The following is an 18,846-nucleotide window of genomic DNA, read 5'->3' as shown; positions in this document are numbered from 1 at the left end:
CCTGAGATCAGCATCTCAGCACATCTGTGGCCACATGGTCTGACGTCTGGGTAGTTTTGCTTTGACCACAGGGAGCTATTGAGGGTTTGTGGTACAGAGACAGTAGGGGTTGCAGAGCCAGTGCCACCACTGCAGGAACGTGCCTTTCACTCAGCCCCTTCCTAGGAAACCTTGGACCTCCCGTAAGGGCAGAAGGTCTGACCCTTCAGGCATTGCCAGTAAAGAAAACCCAACAGCATGAGCTTAATGTTTATCAGACACTAGAGAGTCCACACAGGAGCAATCTCTTTTGTACAACTTAAAGGCATGAAGAGTTTGAGAATTCAGGTACTGGTGAGGCCACACCTCAAATACCTGGTTCAGTTTTGGTCTCCTTACTACAAGAAGAACATTCTGGTGCTGTAGCAGGTCCACAGAAGGATAGTGAAGCTGGTGAAGGCTTTGGAGAACAAACCTTCCGAGGAGCAGTTGAGGGAACTAGGGTTGTTCAACTAGAGAAAAGGAGTCTGAGGGGAGACCTTCTCACTCTCTACAACTATCTGAAAGGAGGTTAGAGCCAAGTGGGGGTTGGTCTCTTCTCCTAAGTGACAAGTGATAGGACAAGAGAAAATGGCTTCAGGTTGTGGCAGGGGGAGATTTAGGTTGGACACGTGGAAAAGTTTCTTTACTGAAAGAGCAGTCAGGCATTGGAGCATGCTGCCCAGGGAGGTGCTGGAGTCCCCATCCCTGGAGATGTTCAGAAAACATGTAGACAAGGCGTTTCAGGCCGTGGGTTAGTGGCATGGTGGTGTTGGGTTGACAGTCAGACTTGATCTCAGAGGCTTCCCAACCTCCATGGCTGCATGACTGTATGATCCTCTCTCCACAGCCGAGGCTTTGGCCAGTCAAACTCCTTACCAACAGCTGGATCTGCAGGGGCAGGACTGGGCCGGCGAAACCCTCGCCAGTTCCAGATCCCCTCCCGTAACCTCCCCACCGCCCGGCTGGGGCTGCTGGGTCCCAGTGGGCTACTGGGCACCCCCCAGCGCAGCGCTGCTGCCAGCCCTGCCATCCTCAAGCAAGGCAGACAGGTTGGTTGGTGTTCATGGCATCTCCAGCTTTTCCATCCCTTCCCCATAAGCTTCCTTTGCTTTTCCTCCTCTAACTTGTCTGAATCTCCCTTTTTTTTCCCCCTTTTCAAGCGATCACGAGCAGTTTGCAGGCCTTCGGCTTGTACTCTCCTCCATGTGGTGGGATGCAGAAGAGAGACCAGCGGGATGGGGACAAACTGGGAGGTGGAGGGATGAGCCCAAGGGGGTTATAAATACATGGCACAGAGGCTTCTGATTTACACCCCACACCCTTGTTTTTCATTTGCTTCCCACAGAACCTCTGGTTTGCCAACCCTGGGGGCAGCAACAGCATGCCCAGCCGGAGCCACAGCTCAGTGCAAAGGACACGCTCGCTGCCGGTCCACACCTCCCCGCAGACCATGCTGATGTTTCAGCAGCCAGGTAGGAAGCAGACATCTGCTGCTTCACTTAACCACAGCCCAGCAGGATGAGGCTGTGTGAAAGGAATCACACCAGTGAGCCTTGCCCATGGGGACACAGCATGCTCACAGTCACCACCCAAGTCTTTAACAGTATTTGGATTACTGGGGGTTAACTGAACCAGGGATGTCACTGAAGGGGTTTTTACTCTGTATATACAGCTTGGGTCCCTCGCTACAAGGAGGACATTGAGGTGCTGGAGTGTGTACAGAGAAGGGCAGTGAAGCTGGTGAAGAGTCTGGAGAATAGGTCTTATGAGGAGTGGCTCAGGGAACTGGGATTGTTTATCCTGGAGAAAAAGAGGCTGAGGGGAGACTTTGTTGCTCTCTACAACTTCCTGCAATGAGGCTGTTGTGAGGTGTATGTTGATCTCTACTACCAAGTAAGAGGACAAGAGGAAATGTTCTCAAGTTGTGTCAGGGGACATTTAGGTGGGACATTAAGTAGAAACTTCACTGAAAGGGTTCTCAAACACTGGAACAGGCTCACCTGGGGGGTGGCCGAATCGCCATCCCTGGAGGTTTTTACAGGACACAAAGCTGTGGTGCTGAGGAGCATGGTTTAGTACCAGACTTGGTAGAGTTAGATAATGGTTGGACTCGGTGACCTTAAGGGTCTTTTCCCACCAAAAGGGTTCTGTGGTTCTCTGATTCTCTGTGTATCCCTTCATTATCCTGTTCTTACCAGCACTCACCATAACAATTTACAGGACAGGGAGTTACCCCTCTCAGCCCACCCCCCAAAAACTAAACCTCATCCATAAGCTTCCACCACAGTTTCAGCTTGGCAGGTCCCCACACATCACATGCCTGCAGTGTTTTAACTGCATAATTTAGGCAGCAAACAGCAAAGGCAGCCTCTCCTCTCAGGTATTGATCCAACACCAGGGCAAGGACACATCTCTGCAGGTGCTGAAGGAGAAGTCTGTTTCTCTTGTTATGTTAGATGGTGAATGAGGGTGTAGGAGAATTAGGGAGCCAAAGACAAGGACTGATTCATGAGGAAAATGTAGTGCTGGGCTCCTGAAACACTTTTCACCAGGGACCATAACCCTCTTGGACCTCATCCCATACTCCTGCAAGCTGGTGGCAAGCAGGAGATGCTGGCCACTGGCAGCAAAAGTCGTTTGCAAAGCTTTTTGCCACAAAGAGGAGGGCATTTTGGTGCTGTGTGGATGAGGCCGGGGTGTTGCAGCACATGAAACTTCATCCCTCACTTTTTTTCTGTGCTCATCCTCCCTGGGGATGTGGCACTAGGACCACAAGTGTTTGAACATTGGCCAAGCTGGCTATGGGAAAGCCAGCTAGTGGCTCTGCTGGTCTGTACTGCCATCCCATGTCCAAGCTAACCCTGCCTGCATGCTGCCTGCACAGGCAGCTCCTAGCCCAGCTTGGACATTTTACATCTATTGAGGATATTTGTGAGGCCTGAGAAGCCCAGGGCTTCCCCCTCCCAGGGGTCCTGCTACCACCCCAGCTTACCACTCCAGCATCTCTAACTGGAGCCTGAACCCATCACTTCCATCCACCTTCAGCTGCAATGCTGTGCTCCAGCCCTTATCAATAAGAAATAGGAGAGCGATGACTACTGTTGCAGATGTGTCTTGCCAGAGGTGGTTGCCCTGGGAAGCAAAGCACTGCCAGAGTCTGACCATGAGGTCAGACCCTCCTGGGACAGCTTTTCAGGTGGATTCCCACCCCAGTGGCAGCAGAGCACTGTCAGGAGTAATGGCTCTGCCAGGATGTGTTTTCCTGGATAATAAGATATCCCTGCCATGGACTGCAGGACACAAGGGAGTTTGAGGTGCACAGGACTACAGTGATACTACCAAGCTCTGCAACAGAGCCGAGAGCAGCCACTGCTCTCCCGTTGAGCATGAACCCTCAGTGCAGAGGAACAGAAATAAACTCCTCCTCTGTAGCCAGCTCCCAGCCCGAGAGCTGTGTCCAGTCCTGAGAAACCATCAGTGCTGACCTCTGCTGAGGACAACTGATTGATTTTATGCCTTACTTATTCTTCCATAGCTGAACATTTACCTGAAAGCGTGTTCTACCACTGCTCATGATGAATTCGGTGAGCCCTTCCTTCCCCAGAAGTGCTGTGAAACCATGGAACAGGGTGCCCACGACAGGGGTGGAGTCCCAATCCCTGGAGGGGTTTCAGAGCCACGTAGACATGTTGCTGAGGGACATGGTTTAGCGGTGACTTGGCAGTACTGGGTTGATGGTTGGACTCAATGATCTCAAAGTTCTATTCCAACCGAAGTGATTCTATATCTAGAGAGTATAGGATGAGCAGACAAGGTCTCTGCCAGGTCGTCTGACCAAGGGACTTCTGTCTATTTCTCCTTGCAGAGTTCCAGGTGCCGGTGACTGAACCTGACATCAACAACAGGCTGGAGTCCCTGTGCCTGAGCATGACGGAGCACGCGCTCAGCGGTGAGCACTCCCTCCTCCTTGGGCTCTTCCAGCACGTCCACACCGCTTCCACTGAGCCCCCCAGCACCTGCCCATGCCCTCTGCCCCCCAAAAGCTGGGACAGGCTGTGGCTGTGAGGGGAGGGGTTGGTGGCAAGGGCTGGATGCAGAGATACTCCCAGGAATGCTCCTGAGGATGCTTCTGGTGGAGAAGTCAGATGGGGACCTTGGCTTTTCTCAGCAAGGTGACCGGGGCAGGGGTAAAACTGAATGCAGGGATTGCAGCCAGCACCAGTGGAATCTGTGCTTATTAGCCACTAGTTAGCTTACTAATAATAATTAGTATTAGCTTGCTAGTCTGTTACTGTTCCTTGATAAAGCCCTGGCCACCAGCACGCTCAGATGGTTCACAGGCTTTGGAGTACTTTACCCTTCTGTCACCGATGTCCTTTGCTTGGCGTGGGGGGTGCAGGAGCCCCAAAATCCAGGGCTAAAAATGTGCCATGGGATGCTGGGTGCTGTGCCTGGTGCTGTGCCAGATGTTGTGCTGGGAGCTGTGCTGGCTGCTGTGCTGGCAGCACTGGCAGCTCCTTGCCCTCGCCTGGGGTGGCTGCAGGGTGCCAGCCCAGGCGAATGGATAACGGGCACAGGGTGGGAGGAGGACCAGGTGGAAAAACAGACAGGAAAAGTGGAAAAGGCAGCTGCACCGTGATGGGAAACCTGGTGAAGCAAAACACACCAGCTCCAGAAGCACCCAGTACGCCTCACCAGAGCACTGGACCCCCAAGCACAAAGGATGACTCCGGCGATGGGATGAGCACAGGCACCAGTGTCACCCAGACCCTCCCGAACAACCAGCTGGGGTCTGGCCCCCGCCATCCCTGGACTGCGTGGAGCGGTTGAGGACAGGAGCCCTCAGAGTGCCACCGGGCACCCCACAGCGATGCCACAGCCTGTCCCCGGGGAGAGGGACGCGAGAGCAAGGACTGTGAGAGGCAGCAGGGCCCTGGCAGTGCCACGGCAGCATCCTCGGCCGGCAAACAAGGACACCTCTGTCACCCGAAGCGTTTCTGCGGCGTGTGCCCAGGCGAGGCTTAGCTGTCATGTTCCTCTGCAGGGGACTGTTCCTCTGAGGCGTTTATTCCAGGTCTCACATCCCCAGCCTCTCCAAACCGGTCGTGCTATAATTAGCTCTTACAAAAAATAAACCTTTCAGGGGAGATAAAAATCCCCAATCAGGTGTAACAAACCTCCTTGTTTTCAGTTTTGAGGAGGGAGGTGGCTGTGAGGCTCCCAAGAGCATAACAGAGAGTGCTCTGTTTGGGGGTGAGCTGCCCTCAGCTGCACTTCATCCCCGGGGATGGGGGTTTGGGATGGGGGACAGGAGGTAGTTGGGGATGGAAGAGGGTGAGAGGGAGGGCTGGAAATGCTGCTGGAAGTTGATTTCTGGCTCCATGAGAGCTGCTGCTGTTTGGAGGTGGAGAGGGGGCTGCTGGCAGCAGGGTTGTGCTGCCTCTGGGGTGGGGTGTGGACTACTCTCCTGGGCTTGGGGTGGCTGGATGTGTTCTGCTGGCACAGGACACTGGGGACATAACTCCTGGGGTTTTTCTTTTCCTGCTGTGATCCCCCCAGATGAAAATTTCACATCTTCTGTGATGCAGGTGTGGCAAGGCTGGGATAGACTGGGGGCAAGGCAGCTCCTCCAGGACTAGATCCATCCCTGTTCCCCCCCACTGCAGGGTGGTCCCAGACTCAACCAACCTTCTGGGCAGCCACATGCTCCTGGAAAAAAATGCTGTGTTGGGACTTCAGCCTGGGGAGGCTGGGGGTTGCCACAGGGTTGGGACAAAGAGTGCTGACACCCCAAAACCCTTCTGCATCCCTTGGGTAGATAAGGCTGGGGAGGACAGCCCCATGATGCCCACCTCACCACAGGGTCCATGGGTTGGGGATGCTTTTGGGGGGTCCATTCCCCTCCAGCTCGGGATATTGGTGCAATGTGAGCAGCTGGTCACCCCTAGCTCTCCCTTCCAACTTGCAGATGGCGTCGACCGAACCTCCACGATCTAGAAGGCGTCGCGACAGGGACGCTGGCCGGGAGAACAACTGCTGCGGGTCCAGCGGCGAGGTCGGGGCTTGCAGGGAGCCTCACAAATAGCTTGCATCCCTTCTCCACTCTCCTCTCTTCTTGCTCTCTCTCTCTCTTTCTCTCTCTCCTTGTTTTAATTTTGTGAATGTGTAGATTGTCCTTGTGAACATATCATTAGACTTGGAATTTGTGTTGTCATTTATTACATCCATGCTAGGGGGTGGGGGGGAATTAAAAAAACAACAAAAAAGGGCAAAAACTCAATGAGGAGGATGAAGGAGCAGGGGGAGGGTGTCAGGGGGACGCGGCAGGAGAGCGCTGACAACGGAGGGCTCATCGGAGCACCGGGGGCAAACCCTGTTTCTGGATGAGGAATGAAGTGGCTGTGGGTGTCTGACCAAAAACCCCTTGGGGAGGATTTGTCCCATCTGGGGACTTCAGGGGTGGTGGTCCTGTCTCTTTGAGTTTCTCTGTGTTAAGGCATGGACTGGCCTGGCGAGCCCAGCCCAGATTTGAAAAAGAAAAAAAAAACACAAAAACCCCAAAATTTCCTTTCCCTTTAGCCAGGAGCATCCATCCGCGGCTTGGAGGCAGCGTTGTGCACAGGGCAGTGGAGGTGGAGGGGCAGTGGACACCTGCTGGGTGCAGGATCAGCCCTCACCTCGTGTCCCTGTGCCCCTGACATGGGTTTGGGGATTTTGGGGAGGGCATCTCACCTGGGTGAGGCTCCCAGGGGTGTCAGCAAAGGGGGGGAAGGCTGGGTGAGTTTCTGTGTCTCTTGCCTTGTCTGCGTGGGTACTGGGAAGGTGCTGCATCTATGGCTTTACACATCTGCCCCTAAAACTCAGCCCGGCCAGGGTTTTCCAGCCCTGATGAGGGGTGGAGGAGGCTTGGGAGCAAGTGCGAGATTTCATTGAGCCAGATCAAACCCCAGCCCCAAAAAGCACCAAATTGCAGCTTCACAGCCCCATTTCCTTGCAGTAAAGATGTGCTGGGGAAGAGACATGGATCTCAGCTGCCCCTTCACCTGCCACTGCACTGCTTTTTGTGACAGCTAAATTTGGGCATGAAAAAGAGCTAAATCCAACAGAGTGCTGCCTGAGCCTGTGCTGGAAGTGAGACCGGGGCCAGAAAAGCCACCAGCGCCCGCAGTGATGTTTGGGGGAGTGATGGCTACACCATTGGTCCTGCTGCTGCTCCCAAGTCCTCTGATGGATTAATAATAATAATTTTTAAAGTAATTAAAATGAAAGGAGGTGATGAGTGGGAGCAGCAGCCTTGGGGGTTGCAGCAATAATCCCAAGAGGGGCTCGGCCGTGAGCACCCCTGGGCAGCAGCGTGTGCTGGGACCGGCCAGAGCAGGGAGGAGGGATGAGGGGGAACTGGAGCATCAGCTGGCCCGGCAGAGGGGGGACATGTGTCAATCCATTTGCCATGCAGCATTTTAAAGTTGTTTTCTAAAAAAAAAAACAAAAACCACAAAACCAAACACCAAAAAAAAAAACAACCCCCCAACAAACAAGTGCCAAATGCCATGTTTTGTGTTTGCTGTTGGTGTCCTGCTTCCTGGCAGGCAGGAGGTGGGGATGGGGGTGTACCAGGTGGGGAGTAGAGAAGGGAAAACCTGAAAGCAAGGGAGGTTGGGGAGAGGTGTGAGGAGGTGATGGTGAAGTGGGGACCAGAGGGGAGACCAAGCCACCTGGGTCGCCCCTTGAGCATCCCCTGAGTTGTATGAAACCGAGGTGTGACACAACCACCGTAGCAGAAGCTTTCCCCAGGGAGGGCTCTAGTGTATTTAGGGAGCTGAAATTCTATTTATTCCTTCACTGACTATAGAATAAACAGAGGTTATCTGATTGTTAAAGATGTTATTTTGGATATATTACCTATTAACTTGCTATGGCTGGTAACCATGATGTCTGTTATTAATAACCACCAAATCAGTAGTTTGGGTTTTGTTGTTTGGGGCTTTTTTTTTTTTCCTCCCCCTTTTGTTTAAAGAAAGAAACAAAAAACAAAAGGGGAAAAAAAAAAAAGCAGCTTATTTTCCATTGACCACATATAGGTTATTAACAACTTGGTTGTGTTTGCTGTTTCTTGTTTGTTGTTTTTTCTTTTTTAAAGTAAAAAATAATAATAATAATTAATAATAATAATAATAATAATAAGTGGCTTCAGTTGCGTTCGGGAAAGTCCTGCCTGGCTTTGGGTGCCTGTGCTGAGTGCAGGTAGCAGAGCCCCAGGGAAAGAAATGCTAAAAAAAAAACCACAAACCAAAAAAAAAAAGGAAAAAAAAATAGAAAATTATTTATAAAAAGAATAAAAAAATGTTAAAATAAATATATATAAAGCAACCCCCCCCCAACAGTTGCATGAGTGAGGCTGTGAAGTCAGATCTTCAGTAATAAAGCGGCAGTGCCTTTCTTTTTTGTATTCACCCATTCACCCCACGTGCAACTGTTGAGTTGAGGGCAATGTGGTGGGCATCTTGTGGTGGGCATCTCCCCCTCACCCTGCTCTCCCAGAGACAGCCCCCAGCACCTGCCGGGGACCTTTTACTGGTGCTGTTCCCCTGAGCCATCCCCGGCTGCCCCGGGGGAGGCCAGCCAGCGCAGCACCCAAGTGTCCTTGGGTCCGGCGGGCGCTCCTCGTAGGAAATAAAACCCAACCTTTTCATTCTAAGGTGTCCTCCCCAGGGACAGGCCCCGAGCTCGAGTGGACTTGAGCTGGGCTTTACTTTTGCTTGTTCAGCTGGTGAAAAGATCCTTGAAGGGGGAGGGGGGTGTCAAGTCCGGCCAGCATCCAGCAGGAAAATCCATAAACTGTGATTTATGCCGGCGCAGAGCGAGGCTCAAGTTTGGTCAGCACTTAGGGAAACTCCTTCTGTTGTCATCTTTCTCCATGTCGGGGTGCAGCCGTGCCCCCAGGTTTGGCTTTTCTTGAATGTGCCTGATGGAAAAGTGGGTCCTGCAGACGTCTATAATTTGCACACAAGTGGCGATAAACACTAAAGTTGATTTTATACAAGTCATCAGAGTTTGCAAAGTGAGTTTTATTTTTTGTATTCCTTTATCTTTACTTAAAGGTGAATGTGTATTCCTCTGGGAGGAATAGGAAGAAAACAAAAATGCATTAAAAAAAGAAAAAAATTACAAAAACCAGGAATGTTAATAATGTTACACAGAAAAACTTCCTCCCTTATTAATATATATATATATATATACATATATATATATATAACCCTTCTGTATTTATGCCTCTTGTAAGCTTACTTTACAAAAGCTTTCAACTCTTCTTCTGTTGCATGCCGGTCCAGGGCAGCCTTTATTGTCCATGCATGCCTTTAGTCCTGGTTTTCCTGTACAGAGTTAGTGCACAAAGAACTATTTTTGCCTAGTTAATGTTGCCGAGCAATGCCTATTTTTTAAATATTATCATTTTCTTTTTGGGTTTTTTTCCTCCTCCTTTTTTTTAAATATCTTTTTTTTTTTTCTCCCCTGTGTCATATATGGAAATAGCATGTTTGTTACATGTAAAAGCTTCCTGATATAAAGAAATACTAATGTTTGGAGATGCTGGTCCTTGCAAGTGTACAGTTTTCCAATGTTGTTCCCAGTGAAACACACCTCGTGAGTGCGACTTGCTCCGATGTATTTATTACTCATTTCCTCCCGTGTAACGAGGAACCATGGCTATATTTCATATCAACGTTCTATTGAAAGTGAAGGGAGATGATTAATACAAGGTTTTGTAACACTGGGGTGTGGTGACTCCTTATTTACGCTCTTCATTCATGGAGAATTGCCTGGATTGGAAAAGGTCACCGAGTCCAGCCATTCACCTAACACTGACAAGGCCTTGACTAAACTGTGCCCCTCAGCGCCACAACTACACAGCTCTTAAACACCTCCAGGATGGTGACTCCACCACCTCCCTGGGCAAGACATTCTAGTGCCTGATATAACCCCTAACATCCAACCTAAACTTCCCTTGGCACAACTTGCATGTCTCCAGGGGTGGGGCCTCAACCTGTTCCAGTATTTCACCACTCCATTGGTAAAGAACTTCCTCCTTATGTCCAACCTAAATCCACACTGCTCCAGTTTCAAACCTTTGCCCTCATCCTACCACTGCAAGCCCTTCTAAACAGTCCTTCCCCAGCCTTCCTCCAAGCCCCCCTCAGATATTGAAATGTACCTCTGAGGTCTCCCTGGGGCCTTCTCCAGGCTGAACAGCCCCACTTCTTCCATCCTGTCTTCACAGGAGAGATGCTCCAGCCCTCTGATTATCTTTGTGGCCCTCCTCTGGAGCTGCTGCAGAAGGTCTATGTGCCTTGTGTGTTCAGAGTCCCAGAACTGGACACAGTATTCCAAGTGAGGTCTCAGCAGAGCAGAGTGGCAGAATTGCTTCTCTTATCAGTCATTTCCTCTTGTCCTCTTTCTGGCAGGTAGCCTCCTACCTCAGCAGAAACCACCCTAGAATAGAATGAATGTCCAGCCCTTTGGGGTGAGGGAAGGGAGGAGTAGTGTCCGTCTGCTATGATGTCCAGTTTCATTTGCTGGTGATGCCAAACTGGGAGGAGTGGCTGACAGCCCATCAGGCTATGCTTTCATTCAGTGAGACCCGGACAGGCTGGAGGGGTGGATGAAGGGAAGCTCATGATGTTCAACAAGGGCAAGTGTAGGGTCCTGCACCTGGGAAGGAATAACCCCTGCAGCAGCAGAGTTGAAAGGTGACCTGCTGGAAAGCAGCTCTGTGCAGAAGGACCCTGGAGTGCTGGTGGACAAGGTTACCGTAAGCCAGCAATCTGTTGTGGCCAAGAGGGTCAATGGTCTCCTGGGGTGCATTAAGAAGAGTGTGGCCAGCAGGTTAGTGGAGGTTCTCTCCCTCTCTACTCTACCCTAGTGAGGACACACGGAATATTGTGTCCACTTCTGAGCTCCCCAGTTCAAGAAGGATGAAGAACTAAGAGAGTCCAGTGAAGGCTATGAAGATGCTGAGGAGATTGGAATATCTCTCCTGTGAGGAGAGGCTGAGACACCTGGAGCTGTTTAGCCTGGAGAAGAGCAGCCTGAGAGGAGATTTTCTCAATGCTGTTAAATAGAAGGTGGGGAAAGAGGACAGTGCCAGACTCCTTTCAGTGGTGCCCAGCAACAGGACAATTGGGAATGGACACAAACTGAAACCCAGGAGGTTCTGTATGAACATGAGGAAAAAAATTCTTTGCTATGAGGGTGCCAGAGCCCTGGCTCAGAGCAGGCTGCTCAGAGAGCTTGTGCAATCTCCTTCTCTGGTAGGGAAGGGTGCTCAGAGCTGGGCCTGCTGCTTGCCATAGGCACTCGGCTACAGGAGGTGCTTAAGGAGGGACCCTGACCTCTGGACCAGGTTTTCCCATCTTTTCTCAGCTTTGGGCTCTGCAGGGGCTGGTGCTGTTTGCAGTGTGACCTTCATGAGGTGGTAGGGACCCCACCTCCCCACTCCCAATCCCTCCATCCTACCTCTCCTGCAGAGGAGGGGTTGGTTACCTCCAGGGATGGTGGCTTCACAACCTCTCCAGGCAGCCTGGTGCAGGGTCAGACCATGATTTTGGGTAAAAGCAGCTTTCCCTGGCATTTGAACAGAATTTGATATACTTCAGCTTGAGGCTATTGCCTTTTGTAGCTCCTCTTTTTACTCTCTGCATCAGACACATCAATAAAATCCCCCTGAGCCTTCATTTCTGCAGTCTAACCAAGCCAGCACTTGCAATCTCTTCTCAAGGGGTCCAAGCTCTAGATCACCATTCTGGCCATTTGCCACACTCCTGTGTTGCCATCCATCCTGTACTGGGAAGTTCAGAACATCAAGTGTGGCTCCAGTGCTGAGCAAAGAGGGCAGGATCAGCCCTCTTCAAACTGTTAGAGATGGTCATCTATAATGCAGTCCAGGATACTGGTGGCCACCTTTTCCATGAGGGTGGATTACTGGCTTGTGGGCATCTTAGTGTCTACCAGGACACCCAGGACCTTTTCCACAAAGCTGCTTTCCACCTAGTAAGCCACTATTATGCACTGGTGTATGGGCTTATCCTCCCCAGTGGCAGGACTTGGCCCTTTTCTGAACTTCATGAGGTTCCTCTCAGCCCGTTTCTCCAGGTCCCTCTGAATAACAGCAGCAGTCTTGGGTGCATCAGCCACTCCTACCAGTTTTGTTTTGGCTGCAAATCCATGACACATGCTGCCAGTGCCTCAGTGTCCAGGTCATTAATGCTGAAGTTAAAGAGTAGTTTGCCCCATTATTGACCCCCAGGGTACACCACTCCAACTGGACCAATCTCCAGCTGGACTTTGATCTCTGCCCTCCAAGCCCTGCTGGTCAGCCACTTTTCAGTCCACATCAATAGTGCTGGGTGCTTCATTTAGTCCAGCAACACTACCTGTCCCTGTGTAATTTGGGGGAGAGGGTTCCAGAGCTGCACTGCCTGCCACAGAGCCATTGTCACCAACAAAGGGAGCAGCTGCAGAAGGATGGAGCGTGGTTTCACCCAAAGACCAAGCAACCTATCGGTGCCTAGAAGAACAAAGCAGTTTTCCCTCTTTTACCTAAAATAACCACCCTGCTGACCAATCCTGGTCAGAGGAGACATTGCCCTGCTCAGCCAGAATTCTCATTTTCTGACAGAAGATAGATTCTTGGTCAATTTAAAATAATAACAATTAAAACACTGCTGTGGCATGTTAGCAAAGCAGCACCATCTCCATCCCATGAAGAGGCAGCATGGGCCGGTGGGTGATTGCCTTCCAGGCCAGCATCACCCAGCAGCAGCATACAGCTGAGGAACCAGGTGCCCCTCTCCCACACCTCATGCCCCCCAGCCTGTCATTGAGGTGACCTCCCCAGAAAGTGTTTCCATCCCCCATGAAAGCTCTTGCTCCTCTCCTGCAGAAAGCAGAGCTCAGAGCTGGTCTCAGCAGAGGGAGCCACAGACTGCATCCCCAGGCAGGCAGCTGTGGAGGCTGGGACCCAGCCTGGTTCTCTCTCCCCTTTCCTTGCATCACTGACCTTGAGCATCATCCAGCTGGAATCAGGACTTTTGCAAACCTTCACCAGCTATTTCTCCTACTTCTTTCCTACAAAACCTCTTCCCATCCTTCTCTTTCTCTCCTCCATCTGCCTTGGCCCCTTGGATAATCAGAATAATCCAAATTGGAAGAGATCCATAAGGCTCACGGAATCTAACTCCTTGCTCTTCACAGATCAATATCCATTTCCCTCTGTTTATCTCTCAGGTGATGAGCAATAGAAAAAAACACTGGAGAAGAGGAGCACAGACCCAAGGTGCAGCCTGCCCTGGGCTGGTGCTTACATGGCTGTGTAGATTTGTGTCTCCATAGGAATCATTTACACCATGCTATGAGCCATCATCCAACATGACTTTGAAACCAGAGGTCCTGAATGTGTTCTGTAGGTATGTTCTAAAGGTGATGCCAACATTGCAGTTGTTTTAGGCAAAGGTTTTGGTTTCCAATAATCAGTCACACACAGAGAACCATAAAATGGTGTGGACTGGAAGGGATCTCTGAAGATTATGTAATCCAACCACCCCCCTGCTAGAGCAGAGTCACCTACAGGAAATCACACAGGAACATGACCAGGATGTGTCCATGAGCCACACTACTGGCAAGGTTTCTGGCTAGAGGAGAAAACATGTAAAGGATGATCCCTTCCTCCCTGTGGCAGATAAAAAATAATAGATAAAAATAAATGTAACTTGTTTGACTGCCAAGATCCCCCCACCAGTCATTCAGTGGCTAATCTGCTTGTCAGAGTGTCACAAACCATAGAATGGTTTGCGTTGGAAAAAACCTTAAAGATCATCTAGTTCCAAGCACCTGCCATATGGGCAGGGACACCTTGCACTAGACCAGGTTGCTCAAAGCTCCAGACAACCAGGTTGGTCTTGGACACTTCCAGGAATGGGGCATCCAAGACCTCTCTGGGGAACCTATTCCACTGTCTCCCCACCCTCATGGTGAAGAGCTTCTTTCTAAATCTAGTCTAAATCTCCCCTCTTTCAGTTTAAAACTTTAACCCCTTGTCCCATCACCATGTACCTTTGTACAAAGCCTGTCCCTGTTTTTCTTAGAGGCCCCTTTAAATACTAAAAGGCCACCAGAAGGTCTCCCTGGAGCCTTTTCTTTGCCAGGCTGAACAACCCAAACTCTCTCAGCCTGGCCTCACAACAGAGAGGTTCCAGCCCTCTGACCATTGTTGTGGCCTCTTCTGGCCCTGCTCTCTGACAGGTCCATGTCTTCCCTGTCCTGAGGACTCCAGAGCTGGCCCCAGTACTATAGGTGGGGTCTGAGCAGAGGACCAGAATTCCCCTCCTTCACCTGCTGCACATGCTGCTGGGAATCAGCCCAGGACATGGCTGGGCCTGGGCTGTGAGTGCACAGTACTGGCTCACGTTGAGCTTTTTGTCAACCAAGACCCCCAAGTCCTTCTCCTCAAAGCTGTTCCAAATCCACTTACCACCTGGGCTGTATTTGTACTTGGGATTACCTCAACCCCCACGCAGGACCCTGCTGGATGCTGATGTTTAAACAGGAAGTACAAACTTTTCCTTTTTCCTATGCTTAGATGTGCTACAACACTTCCTAAAGGTCCCCAGGGCCCTGTAGCTCAGTCTCTTTCCTGGTGGAATTTTAGCCTTTGCTTTACTGTTGCAATCTCAGTACAGAGCAGCAGAGCAAACAGAGAGGTAGGTGGAATGGGCCACTCTGCCAGAACCACCCCAACACCAAAAACACAATACAAAGGTGTAAAAAAACCCTCCAAAACCCTCAGTTCCTGGTGCTGCTGTTCTGCAGGTAATTTAACATTTCTTTGAATCCTGTGATTTATTTTCTGCCCTGAGCAGCCCAGGCAAGATTTATTGCAAAGAGTTTCAATGTTTCATATCCCTTTCACTACTAAATCATGAGGGTTTGAACTAGGTGATCTTTAAGGTCCTTTCCAACCCAAACTATGAGACCAACTGTAACTGCAACTGGAAGGCAAAGCTCTTAAAGGTTGTTTCCAAGAGCTCAACAGAGGGGCTCAGCCAAAGCTCAAAGGGCAGCAGCTGACGGGGGAGGCAGGGGGCAGGGGCTCTTTCCCAATGTCAACAGCTCATGAAAGCAAGGTCAGAAGCCAGAGGGCAGGTAATGAGCAATCTGAGGTCATCCAACAGCTATGAGCTGCTGGAAGGTGATGGGGGCTGCATAAAGCCTCCAGGATGATCAGTCTACAATCAGTCCTCAATAGCAGCCACCTGCTTAGGAATTGGTGGACACCTCAGTCCTACTCTAGCTTGCTGAGTCCTCAGATGTGCAGACTAGCCATCTGCCAGGGGTTTCCCAACTAGCTCTTACTGCCCAGGTTCCTCACAGCTCCCTTTCAAAAACCTGACCACGAGGCTGGTAACAGTTCCATGAGCTTCCCTGGAGACAGGTTGGGTTGAGCTGGCAGCTCTCCATCTGTGAGCAGCCACAGTCATTATTAACCATCTACCTGATCAATCTTGACAGAATCATAGGAACCATAGGGTGTTCGAGTTGGAAGGGACCTTTAAAGGTCATCTAGTTCAGTCTGCCCCCCACCCCATGTCATCAGGGACATCTGCAACTACAGCAGGTTTCTCACAGGCCCATCTGACCTTACCTTAAATATCTCCATGGATGACTTAGCAGCAGAATCTTGTACACAGCAAGGTGCTTTAAGACTTATTCTTTGTGGTAGAGAACAAAAAGCTCTACCATGCCCTTGGGAGCACAAAGTGAGCATGAGGCGCAGTCACAAGCAATGCAGCTGGGCAGGAGATAGCTGCCCAGGGTTTCCAGAAGCATCTCACATCGAGGACAGCTGGGACATGCTGGCAGAACAAGTGGCCCACCATCAGGTTTCTGCAGGGATTTCACACCAGAGCACGAAAGAACAAAGGCAAATTAGAACCACGAGGTGAGCAGGACTTCAAGCTGTGAAAAGTTGCCTGAACCAAAGTACAAATGTGCACCTAGAAGTGCACAAGATGAGAGGATCACATGCATCAACAACCTGGTTGGACACAGCATGGGGACACCATAGCATGTGTGCAGGAGGAAATGGGAGACACCAGAAAGCAAACCACAGTGGTATAAAACCCAGGAAGTGAAGGTTGAGATGTTGGATGGGGAACTTGTGAGAAAAAGACACTGAGAAGACACACCTGTCTTTGGTGGGTACTAGTAAGTGTACTCAGCAGGTGACAAAGCAGGTGGGATCTTGGGAGACATGATAGGTTAGGGATGAGAAGATGTCACCATAATAAAAGTTTGGTTCTTTTACAATTTTGGTTATCACCCTCTTCTGGGGGCTTTTGTGTTTTGTTGGGTTTTAGCTGCAAACACTTCTAAGACGAATTGTTTTTCACCCCACTAAAAACAGATGTTCCCATGATCACAAACCCAAGGAGGCTCCTTCCCAATCCCACACCTACACAAACATATGATGCAGGGAATACAAAACATCTTGCAGAAGGGCCTGGTTTTCATAAACAAGCTGTTCCCCACCCCCCTCACTGGCTTCGACACACAAGCATGGGAAACCCAGAAGTAACTCAACTTCACAACAAAGACAAGTCTTGACAATGCTCCTGGGGCTTCCCAGGAGGACTATTTCCAAAGAGGACAAATTGTCAGGGAAAAAAATACCACGAAGGGCTGGAGGGGGTTTCCATTCATCATTCCTTCATTCCTGGCTGCCCACAAAGCCATGTTGTACCAGCAGACTCCCCATCTCTGTCTGCAACTAAAGAACTTCTCTGCTTGCCTGGTTTATCTTCTGCATCAGCATAGAGAAGGAGGTAGGAGATTAGAGAAGCTGTACTGGGTCAGTATCTAAAGAGTGAGTGTCAGAGTGATGGGCCAAGATACTTTTCAGTGGTGTCTAGTGACAGAACAGAAGGCTAGATGCACAAACTGGGATCTGGGAGGTTCCACCTAAAAATGAGGAAAAACTTTGCTGGGAGGGTGCAGGAGCTGCCCAGGGGCTGTGGAATCTCCTCTGGAGGCATTCAAAACCTGCCTGGATGTGTTCCTGGGTGATTTATTCTAGGTGATCCTAGTCTAGCAGGGGTGTTGGACTAGATGATCTTCAGAAGTCCTTCTAACCCCCATCATTCTGTGATTTAATGTCTTACTTTTTCCTCTCCTTTTCTCATCCAGGCAGCAGAAAAGCCTGAAGCAGTGCAGGTCAGGCATCTTGCAGAAGGCCCCACTCATGTGTGGATGAGGTCAGGGCTCCCAGTGCAGCACAGACTACATCTGCCCCTAGAAACATCAAATGTCGTGAAATTGCTGCTAGGGGACTTCTCTGGAGCATGCAGGCACAGCCCTCTTTCCATCTGGTGATGTTGAGAAGCAAGAGTGTGACACCAACCTCTCCGTGGATGTGCAAGCATAGCCACAGAACATGGGCAGTTCCACCTTCCCTCTGTACAGCCCCTTCAAAGCTCTGGTGGCTACAATGCTCCTGGGAAGTTTGGGAGCTGTAAATTCTATTCTATTTTCCTTTGAATCTCAGCACTATCTGCATTCTGGGAGGTTGGAGGACAACAAGAGTGTCTTTAAGACAGCCTTCCCCCCACAGAGGAGCAGTTACAACTTCTGTTGGCACAGACTGAGCTCACTGCTATGCATGATACACCGTGGGACAACCTAATCAAGACTTCAGCTTCAGAGGTCTCTGGGCATACCTGCACCAAATCTTCTGTTAGGATATATTTGTTCAGGTAATTTGAACATTTGGCCAGGAACCAGGTGCTCCCTCAAAGTGTGGTGAAGCATTCTAAACAGCTTAAGAAGTACACAGGAGGACTATAAGCCCAGATGAGCCATGGTGCATGGAACTGCTGCCTCAAAGCAGCCACTGCCTCCTGCCTTCACAGCCTCAACTTAGGTTGAAAGCAGCCTTTAAAGGTCCCGTAGTCCAAGGCCCCTGCAATCAGCAGGGACATCTGGTGAGACCTCTGCAGTATGGTGTCCACCTTTAGGGCCCCATACACACAAGGGACCCAGACCTGCTGGAGCAGGTCCACAGGAGGGCCATAAAGATGACCAGCACCTCTCCTATGAGGACAGGACAAAAGAACTGGGGCTGTTCAGCCTGCAAAAGAGAAGGCTTAGGAAGACTTTATAGCTACATTTGAATATCTGGAAGGCTGGGAAGGAACTGTTTAGAAGGGCTTGTAGCAATAGGATGAGGGGCAATGGTTTGAAACTGGAACAGTGTAGACTTAGGTTGGACATAAGGATGAAGTTCTTTACAATGAGTGGTAAAATACTGAAACGAGTTGCCCAGGGATGACTTGATGTTACTACCCTGGACAGACTGATCTAGTTGGCAGTGTCCCTGGTGACTGCAGGGAGGTTGGACAAAATTACCTTTAAGGGTCCCTTCCAATCCAATGCAATCTGAATCTGCAACTAGAGCAGACTGCCCAAAAGCCCAAACACCCTTGAATGGTTCCAGGCATGGGGCATCCAGGCAACTTGGGCCAGTGTTTCACCACTCAGCATCAAAAATGTCTTCCATCTAGTCTGGATCTCACTCTTAGTTTAAAACCATTACAGTTTATCCTGTCACAACATGTCCCAATAAAAAATCTCTCCCCAGCTTTCCAACTGGCCCCTTTAAGTACTGAAAGGCCACCAAAAGCATTTTCTTCTCCAGGATGAACAACTTTCTCAGACTGTCCTCACAGCAGAGGGGTCCCAACCCTCAGATCATTGTTGTGGCCTCCTCTGGCCCCA

The 18,846-nt window shown here is 50.2% G+C and overlaps 1 protein-coding gene and 1 long non-coding RNA gene across 7 annotated transcripts in view; one reads left to right on the top strand and one right to left on the bottom strand.

Annotated features, from left to right (window-relative positions):
• The window catches only part of SAMD4A (sterile alpha motif domain containing 4A), a 119,205-nt gene extending 109,412 nt beyond the window's left edge, over window positions 1-9,793 (top strand). For 2 of the 6 annotated variants that reach the window (XR_010988651.1, XR_010988649.1), the window contains 5 exons: window positions 869-1,070; window positions 1,367-1,493; window positions 3,887-3,970; window positions 4,565-5,095; window positions 5,990-9,793. Coding sequence is in view for 3 of the 6 variants with exons in the window: in XM_068149054.1 (XP_068005155.1) it covers window positions 869-1,070; window positions 1,367-1,493; window positions 3,887-3,970; window positions 4,599-4,660 (475 nt within the window). In the remaining 3 variants the exon portion in view is untranslated. Of the gene's footprint in view, window positions 1-868; window positions 1,071-1,366; window positions 1,494-3,886; window positions 3,971-4,564; window positions 5,096-5,989 lie in introns of those variants that run through there. The other 4 variants (XM_068149056.1, XM_068149055.1, XR_010988650.1 and 1 more) reach the window with 3 other exon arrangements.
• Window positions 9,475-17,961, bottom strand: LOC137446439 (uncharacterized). Its single transcript, XR_010988652.1, has 2 exons — window positions 15,719-17,961; window positions 9,475-10,512 (listed from the first exon to the last, which is right to left on the bottom strand). It is a non-coding gene; the product is annotated as an uncharacterized lncRNA (long non-coding RNA).
• Window positions 17,962-18,846: the final 885 nt, after the last annotated feature.

The sequence above is a fragment of the Melanerpes formicivorus genome, unplaced genomic scaffold, assembly GCF_026170545.1.
Source record: "Melanerpes formicivorus ecotype bairdi unplaced genomic scaffold, bMelFor1.0.p_v2 SCAF_17, whole genome shotgun sequence".
Taxonomy (NCBI): Eukaryota; Metazoa; Chordata; class Aves; order Piciformes; family Picidae; genus Melanerpes; species Melanerpes formicivorus.
The sequence above is the reverse complement of the archived record's forward strand: the minus strand, read 5'-3'. Positions and strand labels throughout refer to the sequence as shown.